At 48.4% G+C, this 18,979-nt stretch overlaps 1 protein-coding gene across 3 annotated transcripts in view; it reads right to left on the bottom strand.

The window, feature by feature from the left end:
* Positions 1-17,762, bottom strand: part of LOC135553101 (ephrin type-A receptor 4) — an 80,136-nt gene extending 62,374 nt beyond the window's left edge. For all 3 annotated transcript variants that reach the window (XM_064985200.1, XM_064985201.1, XM_064985202.1), the window contains exons 1-3: positions 17,602-17,762; positions 16,090-16,157; positions 12,878-13,541 (exon numbers count right to left, since the gene is read on the bottom strand). In XM_064985200.1, coding sequence (XP_064841272.1) covers positions 12,878-13,541; positions 16,090-16,157; positions 17,602-17,698 — 829 coding nt within the window. In that variant the 5' untranslated portion in view covers positions 17,699-17,762. The remainder of the gene's footprint in view (positions 1-12,877; positions 13,542-16,089; positions 16,158-17,601) is intronic.
* Positions 17,763-18,979: the final 1,217 nt, after the last annotated feature.

Raw genomic sequence — 18,979 nt, 5'->3', positions numbered from 1 at the left:
AAAATGCTAAGCTAGCTTAGCATACTCTTACACAAATTAGCATTTCGCTACACTCGCCTTAACATCTGCTAATCATGTGTATGTGACAAATAAAATTAGATTTTTGATTTTTAAACTCCCGCTACATCATTCGAAAATAAAATGGATGACCTACGAATATGATTATCCTACTAATGGGACATAAGAACTGTAATATCCTATGTTTCACTGAATCGTGGCTGAACGACGACGCGGACAATATAGAGCTGGAGGTATTTTCAATGCACCGTTTGGTAAAACGAGGGGTGGGGGTGTGTGTCTTTTTGTCAATAACAGCTGGTGTGTGATATCTAATATTAAAGGAGTCTCGAAGTATTGCACACCTGAGGTAAAGTACCTTATGATAAGTTGTAGACCACACTATCTACCAAGAGATTTTTCATCTATATTATTCATAGTTGTCTATTTACCACCACAGACTGATGCTGCCACTACAACCACCTCTATAAGGCCATAAGCAAACAAGAAAATGCTCACCCAGAAGCAACGCGCCTCGTAGCTGGGGACTTTAATGGAAGCAAATTTAAATCAGTTTTACCACATTTTTACCAGCGTGGTGATGTGCAACCAGAGGGAAAAAAACCTCTAGACCACCTTTACTCCACACACAGAGATGCATACAAAGCTCTCCCCCATCCTCCATTTAGCAAATCTGACCATAATTATATCCTCCTGATTCCTGCTTGCAAGCAAAAACTAAAGCAGGAAGTACCAGTGACACGCTCAATACAGAAGTGGTCAGATGACGCGGATCCTACACTACAGGACTGTTTTGCAATGAACAGACTGGAATATGTTCCGGGATTCATCTAATGGCATTGAGGAGTATACCACCTCAGTCATTGGCTTCATCAATAAGTGCATCGATGATGTTGTCCCAAAGTGACCGTACGTACATACGTACATATCCCAACCAGAAGCCATGGATGACAGGCAACATCCGCATCGAGCTAAAGGATAGAGCTGCCGCTTTCAAGGAGCGGGACACTAATCCGGATGCCTATAAGAAATCCTGTTATGCCCTCAGACAAACCATCAAACAAGCAAAGCGTCAAAACACAATTAAGCTTGAATCCTACTACACCGGCTCTGACGCTCGTCGGATGTGACAGGGCTTGAAAGCTATTATGGACTACAAAGAGAAACCTAGACGCGAGTTCCCCAGTGACGCGAGACAACCAGACGAGCTAAATGCCTTTTATGCTCGCTTCGAGGCAAGAAACACTGAAGCATGCACTAGAGCATCAGCTGTTCTGGATGACTGTGTGATCACGCTCTCAGTAGCCGATGTGAGCAAGACCTTTAAACAGGTCAACATTCACAAAGCCACTGGCCAGACGAATTACCAGGACATGAACTCAAAGCATGCGCGGACCAACTGGCAAGTGTTTTCACAGACATTTTCAAACTCTCCCTGACTCAGTCTGTAATACCTACATGTTTCAAGCAGACCACCATAGTCCCTGTGCCCAAGGAAGCGAAGGTGACCTGCCTAAAAGTTTACCGCCCCGTAGCACTCATGCCGGTAGCCACGAAGTGCTTTGAAAGGCTGGTCATGGCTCACATCAACAGCATCCTCCCGGATACCTTAGACCCACTCCAATTCACATACCACAAGAACAGATCCACAGATGATGCAATATCAATCACACTCCACACTGCCCTTTCCCACATGGACAAAAGGAACACATGTGAGAATGCTGTTCATTAACTACAGCTCAGTGTTCAACACCATAGTGCCCACGAAGCTCATCACTATGCTAAGGACCTTGGGACTAAACACCTCCCTCTGCTACTGAATTTTGGACTTCCTGACGGGCCGCCGCCAGGTGGTAAAGGTAGGCAACAACGTGTCTGCCATACTGATCCCCAACACTGGGGCCCCTCATTGGTGTGTAATTAGTCCCCTCCCTTACTCCATGTTCACCCATGACTGTGGCTAAACACGACTCCAACACAATTAAGTTTGCTGACGCCACAGCAGTGGTAGGCCTGATTACCAATAACGATGAGACAGCCTATAGGGAGAAGATCAGAGAATTGGCAGTGTGGTGCCAGGACAACAACCTCTCACTCAAGACAAAGGAGCAAGACAAAGGAGCTGATCGTTGACTACAGGAAAAGGTGGGCCGAACAGGCCCCCATTAACATCAACGGGGTTGTAGTGGAGCGGGTCGAGAGTTTCAAGTTCCTTGGTGTCCACATCACCAACGATTTATCGGTCCAAACACACCAAGACAGTTGTGAAGAGGGCACAACAAAACCTTTTCCCCCTCAGGAGACTGAAAAGATTTGTCATGGGTCCCCAGATCCTCAAAACGTTCTACAGCTGCACCATCGAGAACATCCTGACTGGTTGCACCACGGCCTGGTATGGCAGCTGTTCGGCATCTGACCGTAAGGCGCTACAGAGGGTAGTGCGTACGGCCCAATACATCACTGGGGCCAAGCTTCCTGCAATTCAGGACATATATAATAGGCGGTGTCAGAGGTAAGCCCATAAAATTGTCAGAGACTCCAGTCACCCAAGTCATAGATAGTTTTTTTCTGCTACCGCACGGCAAGCGTTACCGGAGACCAAAAGGCTTCTTAACAGGTTCTACACCCAAGCCAATAGACTGCTGAACAATTAATCAAATGGCCACCGGACTACTACATTTAAATTTACTTTAGTTTATTTGGTAAATAGTTTCTAAACTCTTCTTGAGCTGCACTGTTGGTTATAGGCTTGTAAGTAAGAATTTCACGGTAAGGTCTACACTTGTTGTATTCGGCGCATGTGACAAATGAAGTTTGATTTTATTAAAGCACACTGTTTTGCAATTAAGGTCTACAGTAGCCTCAACAGGACTCTGTAGGGAGGCACCAGTGTGTAGCTGGAGGGCATCTAGATTCTGTCCTCCTCTGGGTATATGGACTTCAATACAAAACTTAGGAGGCTCATGGTGCTCACTGCCTTCCACAAACAAACTTCTTAATTTCTTCTTACTTAGGTAGCAAATGCAGCTAGCTAGTTTAGCCTACTCAAACACCCGGCTCAAACAGAGGGATGCTATGTTAGCTAGCACGCTACAACTATCCAACACTGGAACTCTTCCAAGTCAAGGTAAGCTTTTGAATTTACTAATTTAATGCCCCCGTGGCCCGCTGGTGTAACTGCTAAACTGCTTACAGTGTGTACAATGTACTGCATTATTGTAAGGGATTTACTAATGCGTTAGTTCTAGTAGCTATGTTGACTATGACATTACGTTAGCTAATATGGTGACAACGATGTAGGCTGTGTGTAGCAGTTATGATATGAAGGTATGATTTGGAAAGGTTTTTTCGCCTGGTCACAGACAGCTGTTGTGTTGTGCACCGAAGTCCACAAGCGAAGGGATAAGGTGAGAGGAGGAGAAAGCATAGATGGCAGAAGGATACAACAATTATATGAGGCTTGGAAAGTGAACCGTTTGCGTGTGATCAGGGTTGTATTCATTCTGTCGATTCTGTTGAAAAACGTTTCTTAAACGGAAGCAAACGGAATTAAATGGGGATAAACATACCTGAATTTGTCCAATAGAAACTCATGATGGGTACAGGGAAAATTAGAGTATCATGTAGTAGCCTAAACATATCAATGTTACATTGAACTGGCTGAATGGAATAGAAATGACAGTCATCCAATATGCTGTTGTCACGTTCTGACCATCGTTCGTGTGTGTTTTCCCTGTTTTAGTGTTGGTCAGGACGTGAGCTGGGTGGGCATTCTATGTTGTGTGTCTGGTTTGTCCATTTCTATGTTAGGCCTGATATGGTTCTCAATCAGAGGCAGGTGTTAGTCATTGTCTCTGATTGGGAACCATATTTAGGTAGCCTGTTTTGTGTTGGGTTTTGTGGGTGATTGTTCCTGTCTTTGTGTTTGTGGCACCAGATACGACTGTTTTGGTTTTTCCACGTTTGTTGTTTTGTAGTGTTCATGTTTATCTGTTTTAATTAAACATGAATCAATATAACCACGCCGCGTTTTGGTCCTCCTCTACTTCACCACAGGAAAACCCTTACAGAATCACCCACCAACCAAGGACCAAGCAACGTGGTAAACGGAGGCAGCAGGAGAAGCGACAGGTGCAGCAGGAGCAACAGCAGCAGCAGAAGCAGCAGCAGGAGAAGCAACAGAGGCAGCAGCAGAAGCAGCAGCAGGAGAAGCAGCAGCAGCAGGAGCAACAGCAGCAGCAGCAGCAGTGGGAGAGGCTGCACTATTTGGAGGAATGGACTTGGGAGGAGATCCTTGACGGGAAAGGACCCTGGGCAGAGCCAGGGGAATATTGCCGCCCCAAAGCCGAGCTGGAGGCAGCGAAAGCAGAGAGGCGGTATTATGAGGAGCTAGCACGGCAGAGCGGCTGGAAGCCCAAGAGGTACCCCCAAAAATTTCTTGGGGCGGGCACAGGGAGAGTGTGGCAGAGGCAGGAGCCAGACCTGAGCCAACTCCCCCTGTTAACCGTAAGGAGCCATCGATGTATTCGGAGCTATCGGCGAAGCTGAGGGCTGAGTCTGAGAGGGTCGAGGAGTTATTGGACAGAATGGAGGAGAGTGAACGGATGGGAGATGAGGAGACACTCGAGGAGGTGTTAATAGAATTGGGGGAGTGTGAAGAGAGAGAGGAGTTACTTTGGCGTAGTATGCAAGGCATTCGCCCTCAGGTGTGTGTCCCCAGCCCGGTACCACCAGTGCTGGCACCCCGCACCAGGCTGTCTCTCCGTTCCATCAACACAGGTGCTCCCGCCTGTCCGGCGCTACCAGAGTTTCCTCCCCTCAGTCCAGAGGCGCCAGAGCTTCTCTGATCAGCACTGCCTGAGCTACCCGTCTGCCCAGTGCCGCCTGAGCTACCCGTCTGCCCAGCGCCGCCTGAGCTACCCGTCTGCCCAGCGCCGCCTGAGCTACCCGTCTGCCCAGCGCCGCCTGAGCTACCCGTAAGCCCAGCGCCGCCTGAGCTACCCGTCTGCCCAGCGCCGCCAGGGCTGCCAGTCTGCCCAGCGCCGCCTGAGCTACCCGTCTGCCCAGCGCCGCCAGCGCCGCCAGTCTGCCCAGCGCCGCCAGTCTGCCCAGTGCCGCCAGTCTGCCCAGCGCCGCCAGTCTGCCCAGCGCCGCCAGTCTACCCAGCGCCGCCATTCGGCCCAGCGCCGTCAGTGCCGCCAGTCTGCCCAGCGCCGCCAGTCAGCCCAGCGCCGCCAGTCAGCCCAGCGCCGCCAGTCGGCCCAGCGCCGCCAGTGCCGCCAGTCGGCCCAGCGCTGCCAGTCTGCATGGAGCAGCCAGAGCAGCCAGTCTGCATGGAGCAGCCAGAGCTGTCAGTCTGCTTGGAGCAGCCAGAGCTGCCAGTCTGCTTGGAGCAGCCAGAGCTGCCAGTCTGCTTGGAGCAGCCAGAGCTGCCAGTCTGCTTGGAGCAGCCAGAACTGCCAGTCTGCTTGGAGCAGCCAGAGCTGCCAGTCTGCATGGAGCAGCCAGATCTGTCAGTCTGCATGGAGCAGCCAGAGCTGTCAGTCTGCATGGAGCAGCCAGAGCTGTCAGTCTGCATGGAGCAGCCAGAGCTGCCAGTCTGCATGGAGCTGCCAGTCTGCATGGAGCTGCCAGTCTACATGGAGCTGCCAGTCTGCAAGGAGCTGTCAGTCTGCAAGGAGCTGCCAGAGCTGTTGGTCAGTGTGGAGCAGCCAGAGCTGTCGGTCAGTGTGGAGCAGCCAGAGCTGTCAGTCTGCCAGGATCCGCCAGTCAGCCAGACTCTTCCAGATCTGCCAGTCAGCCAGACTCTTCCAGATCTGCCAGCCAGCCAGACTCTTCCAGATCTGCCAGCCAGCCAGACTCTTCCAGATCTGCCAGTCAGCCAGACTCTTCCAGATCTGCCAGTCAGCCAGACTCTTCCAGATCTGCCAGTCAGCCAGACTCTTCCAGATCTGCCAGTCAGCCAGACTCTTCCAGATCTGCCAGTCAGCCAGACTCTTCCAGATCTGCCAGTCAGCCAGACTCTTCCAGATCTGCCAGTCAGCCAGACTCTTCCAGATCTGCCAGTCAGCCAGACTCTTCCAGATCTGCCAGACTCTTCCAGATCTGCCAGCCAGCCAGACTCTTCCAGATCTGCCAGTCAGCCAGACTCTTCCAGATCTGCCAGTCAGCCAGACTCTTCCAGATCTGCCAGTCAGCCAGACTCTTCCAGATCTGCCAGTCAGCCAGACTCTTCCAGATCTGCCAGTCAGCCAGACTCTTCCAGATCTGCCAGTCAGCCAGACTCTTCCAGATCTGCCAGTCAGCCAGACTCTTCCAGATCTGCCAGTCAACCAGACTCTTCCAGATCTGCCATTCAGCCAGGATCCGCCATTCAGCCAGGATCTGCCAGAACTGCCAGTCAGCCAGGATGCGCCAGTCAGCCAGGATGCGCCAGTCAGCCAGGATCTTCCAGATCCGCCAGTCAGCCAGGATCCGCCATTCAGCCAGGATCTGCCAGAACTGCCAGTCAGCCAGGAGCCGCCATCCAGCCAGGATCCGCCAGAACTACCATTCAGCCAGGATCCGCCATTCAGCCAGGATCTTCCAGATCCGCCATTCAGCCAGGATCCGCCATTCAGCCAGGATCCGCCAGAACTGCCAGTCAGCCAGGATCCGCCATTCAGCCAGGATCTGCCAGAACTGCCAGTCAGCCAGGATCCGCCAGTCAGCCAGGATCCGCCAGTCAGCCATGATCCGCCAGATCCGCCAGTCAGCCAGGATCCGCCAGTCAACCAGGATCCGCCATTCCGCCAGGATCTGCCGGAACCGCCAGTCAGCCAGGATCTGCCGGAACCGCCAGCCAGCCAGGATCTGCCAGAACCACCAGGGTTCCTAGGCCGAGGTTAGCGACGAGGGTCACCACTCAAGGGACGCTAAGGAGGGGGACTAAGACAATTATGAAGTGGGGTCCACGTCCAGCTCCAGAGCCGCCACCGCGGAGAGATGCCCACCCAGACCCTCCCCTATAGGTTTAGGTTGTGCGTTCGGAGTCCGCACCTTGAGGGGGGGGTACTGTCACGTTCTGACCATCGTTCGTGTGTGTTTTCCTTGTTTTAGTGTTGGTCAGGACGTGAGCTGGGTGGGCATTCTATGTTGTGTGTCTGGTTTGTCCATTTCTATGTTAGGCCTGATATGGTTCTCAATCAGAGGCAGGTGTTAGTCATTGTCTCTGATTGGGAACCATATTTAGGTAGCCTGTTTTGTGTTGGGTTTTGTGGGTGATTGTTCCTGTCTTTGTGGCACCAGATAGGACTGTTTTGGTTTTTCCACATTTGTTGTTTTGTAGTGTTCATGTTTATCTGTTTTAATTAAACATGAATCAATATAACCACGCCACGTTTTGGTCCTCCTCTACTTCACCACAGGAAAACCCTTACAGCTGTAATAGAAATAAGGACATGCCCATATATATATATTTTTTTTCAGTGAGTAGCTTCCATCTTAAACGGCACCGACCACTACTACCCTTTCTCCCCCATCCTGCTCCACACGACTGTCACACTTCCCAAGTCGCCTGCCTCCAACACATACACACAGAAACGCACACACATGAACACAATACACATACAAACCTGTACACACAAACTAGAGGTCGACCGATTAATCGGAATGGCCGATTAATTAGGGCGGATTTCAAGTTTCATAACAATTGGAAATCGGTATTTTTGGCCGCTGATTTGCAGATTTAAAAAAAATGTATACCTTTATTTAACTAGGCAAGTCAATTAATTAAGAACACATTCTTATTTTCAATGACGACCTAGGAACAGTGGGTTAACTGCCTCGTTCAGGGGCAGAACAACAGATTTTCACACTGTCAGCTTAAGGGATCCATTCTTGCAATCTTACAGTTAACTAGTCCAACGCAATAACGACCTGCCTCTCTCTCATTGCACTCCACAAGGAGACTGACTACCTGTTACGTGAATGCAATAAGCCAAGGTAAGTTGCTAGCGAGCATTAAACTTATCTTATAAAAATCAATCAATCATAATCACTAGTTAACTACACATGGTTGATGATATTACTAGATATTATCTAGCGTGTCCTGCATTGCATATAATCTGACTGAACATACAAGCATGGAAGTATCTAAGTATCTGACTGAGTGGTGGTAGTCAGAAGCAGGCGTGTAAACATTCATTCAAACAGCACTTTCATGTGTTTTGCCAGCAGCTCTTCGTTGTGCGTCAAGCATTGCGCTGTTTATGACTTCAAGCCTATCAACTTCTTACCTGGGAATATTGAAGACTCATGTTAAAAGGAACCACCAGCTTTCATATGTTCTCATGTTCTGAGCAAAGAACTGAAACATTAACTTTCTTACATAGCACATAATTGAACTTTTACTTTCTTCTCCAACACTTTGTTTTGCATTATTTAAACCAAATTGAACATGTTTCATTATTTACTTGAGGCTAAATTGATTTTATTGATGTATTATATTAAGTTAAAATAAGTGTTCATTCAGTATTGTTGTAGTTGTGATTATTACAAATAAATTGGGAAAAAAATTGGGCGATTAATCGGTATCGGCTTTTTGGTCCTCCAATAATCCGTATCGGTATCAGCATTGAAAAACCATAATCTGTCGAACCTCCAACACAAACACACAGTCACACACATTAACCCACATGAACGCAATACACAGACTAACTCACACATAAACACCCACATCGATACACACACTCACACATACAACCACATGACCCCCCCCCCCCAACAATGGAGTCACCCTCAACAGACGACTAGCGGGAGAGAGCGCTACCCTGCTACCCTGCTACCCAAGCTCATAAAAACAAGGGAATGAGAGAGAAAAGAAAGGTACCCAAAAGCAAACCCAAAAACGAGGGGCCCTGCCTGGCCTCTTTACCCCTTGGCCCCTGTGCTCTGTGTACATCCTGGCGGCCCCCGAGCTCCCAGCTGTCAGGATACTGACATCTTAATCAATCCTGGCCCACGACCTTGTCACACATACCAGCAAGATGGATGAACAACTTAGTGACCTTTGACCCTCAGCCAGCGTTCACAATCCCCTGACCCCCCCTAACCCACACACCCCCCAACCTCACTGCTCCAACAATGATGGAGGAGTCCCATTCACTCACCACTGCTGGGAACCAGAGGCCAAGGTACCCCCATAACCTTTGCACACACACACACCCTCTTTCTGACAGAGGACTTGAGACCCAACCCCCCCATCTCAGCCCCTCTTTAGTGTCTTGGACCACATGATAATATTGAAGTTGAGCCCCCCACTATTCTGCCTCGTCATGCTGTGGAATATTAACCAGCTCATCAGTGCACTTGAAGGCTGACAGTGAGCTCCACCTTTTAACCCATCAAACACTGAGGTGAACCCTGGACTGACGCTCTGGTAGCCATGGAGACCCAGGCAGAACGTGAGTGTGTGTCTGAACTAACTCTGATGTGATAGTTGCCCGTGAGATTGGTATGGGAGGGAACTAAATATTTCTGACTCAAACCAGTAATGATACATAATCATTCAAAGAGATTAACTGAATTGAACAAGTGTATTTAACTACCCTCAATCTGCTCTCCATCTCTGCCTTCGCCTTCTTTGAAGACAACCCAGGGGAGTGAGAAACTGGCCCCAGCTATCCACACAGCCACAGCCACCAACAGGGGAGACGGGCTCCATTCCAAAGAACATTCTTGCCACGAAATGCTACCCCCTCACCCGCAACCTTTCCCACACACACACACACCATCTGTGACCATTTGTACCTCAGTGCGCCCTCCTCGTCCCCCCTCAGAAGGAGCCAGCCCTAGTACCCTAAATCACCAGGCCTGTTTGTCAGGCAATTAGTCCTCTGAGATAGAGCTTAAAGGCTCCCCCGTAAATGAAGGTAGGTAGAGTGGCCCGTCCCCCATTGTAGCCACGCACCAAGAGAGAAACACACAGCAGGCCTATATATCCTTGGTAATTGTATCGACAGATTCAACATATATATGCTCTCCACTGGCTTTTGAGTAGAATTTTGTTTTCTTGCATTGCCATGTTTTTATTCATATGCTGATGGTTAATATAAGACATCCACTACGTATAGCCACTCAAACATTAAACAGAACCAAGAGGGATCATTGAGATGGAAGAGTAAAACAAACACTTGTAGCATTTTTTCCCCCTCACCCTCAATGCTGTGTGTGTGTGTGTGTGTGTGTGTGTGTGTGTGTGTTTCTTTCCACCTCTCATCCACCAGCATATAATGAGGTGAATGAGCACTGGACCTACTGAGAAGAGAATTATCTGACTGGGATTGGGGCTACTGGTGGGGAGGAGAGAGAGAGAATTGGAAACATCTGGTTGGGATTGGAGCTGGGTTGGGGAGGAGAGAGAGGGACTGGGAATCATCTAGCTGGGATTTGGGCTGGTGTTGGGGTGGGGAGGAGATAGAGAGAGGGACTGGGAATCATCTAGCTGGGATTGGGGCTGGTGTTGGGGTTGGGAGGAGATAGAGAGAGGGACTGGGAATCATCTAGCTGGGATTGGGGCTGGTGTTGGGGTGGGGAGGAGATAGGGAGAGGGACTGGGAATCATCTGGCTGGGATTGGGGCTGGTGTTGGGGTGGGGAGGAGATAGGGAGAGGGACTGGGAATCATCTGGCTGGGATTGGGGCTGGTGTTGGGGTTGGGAGGAGAGAGAGGGACTGGGAATCATCTAGCTGGGATTGGGGCTGGTGTTGGGGTGGGGAGGAGATAGGGAGAGGGACTGGGAATCATCTGGCTGGGATTTGGGCTGGTGTTGGGGTTGGGAGGAGAGAGAGGGACTGGGAATCATCTGGCTGGAATTTGGGCTGGTGTTGGGGTGGGGAGGAGAGAGAGGGACTGGGAATCATCTGCCTGGGGTTGGGGCTGGTGTTGGGGTGGGGAGGAGATAGGGAGAGGGACTGGGAATCATCTGGCTGGGATTTGGGCTGGTGTTGGGGTGGGGAGGAGATAGAGAGAGGGACTGGGAATCATCTAGCTGGGATTGGGGCTGGTGTTGGGGTTGGGAGGAGAGAGAGGGACTGGGAATCATCTGGCTGGGATTTGGGCTGGTGTTGGGGTTGGGAGGAGAGAGAGGGACTGGGAATCATCTGGCTGGGATTGGGGCTGGTGTTGGGGTTGGGAGGAGAGAGAGGGACTGGGAATCATCTGGCTGGGATTGGGGCTGGTGTTGGGGTTGGGAGGAGAGAGAGGGACTGGGAATCATCTAGCTGGGATTGGGGCTGGTGTTGGGGTGGGGAGGAGATAGAGAGAGGGACTGGGAATCATCTAGCTGGGATTGGGGCTGGTGTTGGGGTGGGGAGGAGATAGGGAGAGGGACTGGGAATCATCTGGCTGGGATTTGGGCTGGTGTTGGGGTTGGGAGGAGAGAGAGGGACTGGGAATCATCTGGCTGGAATTTGGGCTGGTGTTGGGGTGGGGAGGAGAGAGAGGGACTGGGAATCATCTGGCTGGGATTTGGGCTGGTGGTGGAATGTGGAGGAGATAGAGAGAGACAGACTGGGAATCATCTGGCTGGGATTGGGGCTGGTGGTGGAATGTGGAGGAGATAGAGAGAGACAGACTGGGAATCATCTGCCTGGGGTTGGGGCTGGTGTTGGGGTGGCGAGGAGAGAGAGGGACTGGGAGAGACTGGGAATCATCTGCCTGGGGCTGGGGCTGGTGGTGGGGTGGCAAGGAGAGAGAGGGACTGGGAGAGACTGGGAATCATCTGCCTGGGGTTGGGGCTGGTGGTGGGAAGTGGAGGAGATAGAGAGAGACAGACTGGGAATCATCTGCCTGGAGTTGGGGCTGGTGGTGGGAAGTGGAGGAGATAGAGAGAGACAGACTGGGAATCATCTGCCTGGAGTTGGGGCTGGTGGTGGGAAGTGGAGGAGATAGAGAGAGACAGACTGGGAATCATCTGCCTGGGGTTGGGGCTGGTGGTGGGAAGTGGAGGAGATAGAGAGAGACAGACTGGGAATCATCTGCCTGGAGTTGGGGCTGGTGTTGGGGTGGCGAGGAGAGAGAGGGACTGGGAGAGACTGGGAATCATCTGCCTGGGGTTGGGGCTGGTGGTGGGAAGTGGAGGAGATAGAGAGAGACAGACTGGGAATCATCTGCCTGGAGTTGGGGCTGGTGGTGGGAAGTGGAGGAGATAGAGAGAGACAGACTGGGAATCATCTGCCTGGGGTTGGGGCTGGTGGTGGGAAGTGGAGGAGATAGGGAGAGAGGGACTGGGAATCATCTGGCTAGGATTGGGTCTGGTGTTGGGGCTACGAGGAGAGAGACAGACTGGCAGCTACAGGTATCTATTAAGACTGATCTCTTCTGAGCAATTTAGCCACCAGAGACACACGGCAGACAGGCAGGCCTGTTCCCCTGGTCGAACTAACACATCCCAATAGAAGGCCTGTTCTCCTGGCCTAACTAAAACATCCCAATGGCCTGGATAATTACGGAATGTACAATCATCACTGCTTCTATTACCCAGCCTGATACCATGTAGGATAGACGCAGGGAGGGGTGGAGGAGAGAAAGACAACAAGCAACAGAGAGAGAGGTTGGTGAATAGAGGAGAGGGGGCAAGAGGGAGAGAGTGAGACAAAGAGAGCGGGATACATGGAGGGAGTGAGGCAAAGAGACCTACAGAGAGAGAGGAGGGAGATATGATAAAGAAGCAGGCTTCTTCTTCTGGAGATAGAGATGGAAGGTGAATGAAGAGAGAAAGATAGAGACAAGTATAAATAACCTTGCAGAACAGCTGCTGCCAGCGACTAAAGGAATATATATATCTGAGGCAGACGGAAGATTTCTCTCCTTAACTTACCCTGACATTTAGCGTTCCTCTCCTCGAATCCCGGGTTACACAGGCAGTTCCCGATGGGCACCAGCCACTCTCCGTCCGCCCCGCAGTACATTTTGGGAACGTCACGCTCCTCAGAATTATGCACGCAGGATCCTCGGACTTCCACCAGTGAGGAGGTGTCGGCCCCGGTGATGGTGTCAGGGAACTGGGCCAGGTTCCTCACAGCCATGGGACACTTCTTATAAAACACCCTGACAGACACCAGGGCGATGCAGGCTCCCACGTCCTGGAAGGCCAGGTAGAAACCCTTCCGGGTCAAGGCTCCGACGTCCCTGACCTCTGTGTTCAGCTTCATGATGCGATCTCCGATGTCCACCTGGGTGAAGCTCTCGTCGGCTGCGACCGTGTCAATCTTGCCAAACTGGTTCTCTCGGATGTAGCGCTCCTTGTCGTTGTTGGACTCATAGTAGTAGAGGTTGAAGGTCTCCTTGCAGGTTCCCATGACACCAGGGAGGCTGTTACAGTCGCGCAGGGTGAACTTGATCTCGATGTAGACACGTTGGGCGCCACCTCGGAGGATCCAGTCCGTTCTAAGCCAGTTGTTCTGGTTGGGTTCCATGACGTTACACACCTGGTACGTCCTGATGGGAATGTTCTTCTCATCCATGATGCTCACCTCCTCCCACTGAGGACACAAACACAGAGACAATGTTAGGAAAACATCTCACAAACATTATATCAACATTAGAAAATTCTGGAAAATGGTAGGCCACATAAAAACAGTGACTTGCATTGAGAAAGAGCATTGAGAAGGACCATAGCAAAATGGTGACTCAATATCTGTGTCCCAGGGAGGCCAATTATTTAATGGCCAAGCTTGTCAATTGAAGAATAATAAATGCATGACAAGGCCTAATATAAATAGTAAGGCCTTTTATAATGAAACTACTACTGGTACAATCAGAAATAAGTACACATAGGCCTACTGTGCTGTATTCTACTGTGCTGTAAGTTTTTATCTCCACATAAAAGGAAACCAACCAAATCCTTGGGGAACATGCACCATTCATTATTACTATAATGTCAAATTTAATGTCTCAATGTAAATCCCCATAACTCCATGATACATTTAAAGGTCACGAAATGGAGAGAAATACAGAAAGAGAGCAAAGAGAAAGGAAAGGGGTTATTGAATCAATCTTATGTATGAGCTAATGGATAGGCACTAAGTCTGTAATGGCTTATAGTGATTAGAATAGAAACCCAAGTGATTTGAACAGAAACCCAATAGAAAAAGTGTTTCTGTGTTCTTTCTGTAGGTATACAAATTATTTTGGAGAGGGAGAGGGTTTTGACAGCACACATGTGGATCGGGTGTATGGATTACGTTATTGATGACTGGCTGGCTTATTATTATCGGAGCAATGTTTGTTTTACTTATGATAAAGAGCCTAGGGTATATGGCGTTTTGAAAGGCATTGGGGGCATTATGGCATGCTCATAAAGATCCAATGCAGCAGTTTTTATCTCAATATCGAATCATTTCTGGGTGACAATTAAGGACCTTACTGTGATTGTTTTCAATTATAATGGTCAAAAAAGAAACAAAATAGCTTCTCAGCAAAGAGTAAAGAATTTTGCTAGGACTGTCTGGGAGTGGTCTGAGTGGGGAGGAGAAAACTCAGAACTAGCTTTTTATTGGCAGAGAGGTTTGGAAATCTCTTTCTTATTGGTCTATTAGCTAATTTACCACCTGGTGATGTCAACAGACAGGCCAAAACTCTATCCCACCAAAACATGCTGTAATTTCAGGCAGTCTTTTCAAACAATTCTTGCACTAAAAAGGGCATCATCATAATTTTCACAATTTCACATTATTATCTGACCTTATTGTGTGGAAATATACATAAAAACAGGTAAATCACGTTTTTCACTTCGCTGGGCCTTTACATGTTTCATAATGAGGTTAAAAAAATGGTTTTCTAATTTATTGCATTTAAAAACAAAAGCAGATAAACCAGCCTTCTGCTTGTATCTGGTTAGGACTATATAGTATGCAGAGAAAGGAGCCCAAACAGAGCTATTACTACGGGGAAGGGTGTATGCCGCGCTTTATTTGATTCATCGTGTTATCATAAATAATCTCGTTCAAAGCACTATTCCTTTGAGTAGGGGAGATAACTCTAAACATGGGTGAGACTCCGTAACCCCCGCTGCTCGATTCCACTGCTCTCTTTTCTCTGCTTGGCCCTTTATCGTGGACATCAACCGCTGTGGCAGATAACGCCGCACATTTCTCCTATAGCGGAGGAGAGAGAGAATGTGGGCAATTGGTTGTAATGAGAGGGTGAATGTCGTCCAGTCCGCGCTGCCAGCACCCTGGCAATCACTCCGCCACGGAGGAAACGGCTGAAGGAGGAACAGAGAGCAACTAACAGCAGCACACACGAACCAAGTTCATTGAACAACAACTCAACCCCATGGTGAATAAAACAAGAGTTGGAGAGGCGGAGCTGCAACAAAAGATCAACGTTTCTTTTATGGGTCTATAGCATACGATAAACAGTACCATTAAAATATAATGGATATGCCAGAAGATGTCTGAAAAGACAGAAGAACGTCATTGCTCTTGGATAGCATATGTTGCTCTACTTTGGGACACCTTGTTGGTTTAGTCTATAAAAACGACTAAAACTATAAGATGGTCCCATGCAATTAATCAGACGCCAGTGCTGCTGCTGCTTCTGCTCGGGGAACAACTGACAGGGGAGTGTGCCAGACAGGACCCAGCCGCGCGCACCCCGGGCCCCTTCACGGCCATTCCCGAAACAGTCGCACTCTGTACATGATCAGCGCAACTATATATATCCCAATTAGACCACGCATTTAGTCCGATCACATCCTTATCGCTTTATGGCCCAATCCAATCATACAGCGAGGACTGAAACCCGCTGCCCTTTCCCTTCATTCATCCATTCCAGAGGGCCCTTTCTGTGCTGCCAAGTTCCTCTCCCCCGCGCCTCAATGGGGGAAAAGGATATAAAGTTTCTCCACAAAGACCGATTCAATCCGCGGTCTATTCAGGAAACCCGACGCCTGCTACAGTATCGGACTAGAATCTGACCATTACCGCAAGTAGAGAGAGAGGAGGGTGGGGGCCGGTAGGCTATAGAGGACATCATCTCTCCATTTTGAATCAACGGGGGACTCGCGTCCTAACGAGGGGCACTTACCCCTCCTTCGGTTGGGTTGGCGACCCAGCCCAACTCCCCCGCTACGGATCTGGAGTCCAGTAACGTCACTGAAAAACATAGAAAGAGAAGTGAGCAGTTAAGGCTGTTCATAACACGGATGATGTGTAATCTGGTCTACTGTGCTAATATACCGTTTGGAAAAACCACGGTGCTGTTATGTTACCATAGTTGGATAGTTATACAGTTTGATCGAGGAAAAAAATTCTGCGCAATCTGCTCAACGAAAAACCAGTCAGAAATAGGCCAATGATCGGTGTGTAAGGACCTATCTATAGGCCCATGCCCACGCATATAACTCCATAAAATATGTCATATGTTTGGATTACTCAAATGCGTAATGTTGATATTTTTTTCAGGGGGATTTGTGATTAAAAACAAAGGGACCCCATTTGACAGGGATTTGATATTTGTATAAAGAACCATATGGGTATTGTCATTGTAACCCAGTGAGTGAAACTGGATGTTTGGGATTTGATATTTGTATAAAGAACCATATGGGTATTGTCATTGTAACCCAGTGAGTGAAACTGGATGTTTGGTTAAGAACTAGGCCTAGATACTAGAGACTCCGTTTGTCTGTTTTAACTCCTGAGGTTCGATGATGATCAATTAGAGGAGCACGGACTTCTAAATTAATTTGCTTCAGTGAGAAATCAAAAATAATCCGTGATGAGATTTATCAAGCCTCTTATATTTCTTACTGCAATCTTCTCAGTGCGCAGTGAAGAAAATCTCAATTGTAAACGCTTAAATGTTCACTGAATTTAATTTAATTTTAGAAAGTGGATTTAATTTAATATGTTAACATTTATCTGAAATTACTTGGCTTAGGTAATTCTTTGAGTACTGTTTTGAAGTTAATGCATTTTACCTAGAAAATGCACAAGAGCCACTTGATAATTGAGTGGGGATTATTGTACAGAACTGCGACTGCAATGCATGGTTATGAACTAAAATAACATGGCTCATTTTGGAAGGGGGGGGTGCACCACCGTCCTGCACAAAACCAGACACAGGCGCCCTCCAAATCAATAATGATTGCTACATAAAATCGAGTCTTTGTAGCCTATATGGCACAATAAATAAATAAAAATTGTTGAAGAAGGTGACTGTTGCTTAATTAACAGAAACTCTGAAGTAAGACTTCCCAGCACTCGACTCGGACCCTGCTAGAGCCCCATATAGACTTCATACGCTCCGGCTTTCTGCCAAGCGCTTTCAACACTTTGGGTACCAGGACCAAGTAGCCTACGACACAAAACGTTCAATGGGTTTGACGCATATGGAAATCCAATGTCAGAGAATAATGGCACATGTTGTTGAGCAAAATAATTGTGTTGCCCCCTTATTTGAGTGCTGCAGGTTCTTGCACGAGTCCAGAATAGCTACGGGACAACGGGCTCGTGGTCCGTCTCACACACAAAGTGGACGGAGTATAAACTAACGGAGAAGAAGTCCAAGACGGGGCTCCGCTGTTATTCCAAGTCTTACCTTCATTTGGAGGGTAAATCCGTGCCGAAGAAACTAACGTAGAAATCCCAAGCAGCACAAAGGTCGCCGTAAACAAAATCCCAGCCATGAGTGCCATTTGTCGTTCGCCTTTTTTCTCGTCGTTCGTTCCGCTCCTCGCAGGTCTTACTCACTCTCTCTCCCTGTGGAATATGCGTTTGAAGCAGGGATAGAGCGATGCTCCGAAAACAGCCGGGAGGCGGGTCTGAGCGCTCTGACGCGGCAGTCATTCCAAATAGGAAACGCAGTGGACGGGAAAACGGCCAAATAATCATTAACTGTCCCCCTACCCCTCAGCCATGAGTGGACACTGGGCCAAATGGGACTGTGTAAAGGGCCAGTTGTTACTGTAATATTTAGTGCATTTCTTTCATGCGGACACCACTCCTTTTCTTGTTAAAGACAACCAATAAACTTCCAAGATAATGATGTTACATTGTTATTAATAATAAAGATGAAATTCCCAGTAACGTTTCAACATTGGTATCCCTAATTAAGTCTAGGCTATAGCACGTGTCTCAAAAGTGCTTTGCTCAAATAATCCTAAAAATCTTAATTATTTCTTCGGACTAGTCGTTGTCATGTGTAGGCAGATATTTGTCATTTTTCTCATAACGTGAGTTAAACCGCCTACTCGTCATTGGACCGCGTTGTGATCCCCATATGAAAGTTGTCTCCAGTGATGTGCAGCGCTGTCCAAGATGAAACACTTTAGACCATGGTCGCCACCTAGCGGATACAATCACAGATAGTCTGTATATATTGGATTATGGAACAAGAGCATGACACAATTACATAACACGAAATTCCACTTTGGGAAATTGATCATAACAATTGTGTGATGAATGATGGCCACGGATCCCGTGTTATTGATTATAGTTGTTATTCAAATAGCATTTTATCAAGGTTGAATTGGAATTAAGGTGTGTTGGGCTGATACATATGGGGGATCATCCCTGAGTTGTGATAACAAACATTTAACGCCTAAAGGTCTAGAAATAAATCGACAAGAGTAACCTAATGTTTTCCTTTGGGTTTTTCCTCAAACAATGAAGGCATTATTCGGTTTTGAAAAATCCTGTGTTCTCCCTTTTGGTTCAGCCTGTCTGTCTATTTCCATGTTTTCTTCACCCTCCCTTCCTCCCTCATGTCCTCCTACGCAAACTGGATCTTTCTCCATGCTCCTGCGGGATGAGCCAAGTTTTGCAGCCTCCAGGCAGGCTTCAGTGAGCCGCAGAGGGCCATCTTCGTGGCATAGGTGGGAAGTTCTCGCATCACCTCACACAGTCACTAATACATACACAAGGGCCAGCAGGTTACCCAAAGTTCTTCCTGATCATGACTCATTCATTTAAAAATA

This window comes from Oncorhynchus masou, chromosome 13 (assembly GCF_036934945.1).
Source record: "Oncorhynchus masou masou isolate Uvic2021 chromosome 13, UVic_Omas_1.1, whole genome shotgun sequence".
Lineage (NCBI taxonomy): Eukaryota > Metazoa > Chordata > Actinopteri > Salmoniformes > Salmonidae > Oncorhynchus > Oncorhynchus masou.
The sequence above is the reverse complement of the archived record's forward strand: the minus strand, read 5'-3'. Positions and strand labels throughout refer to the sequence as shown.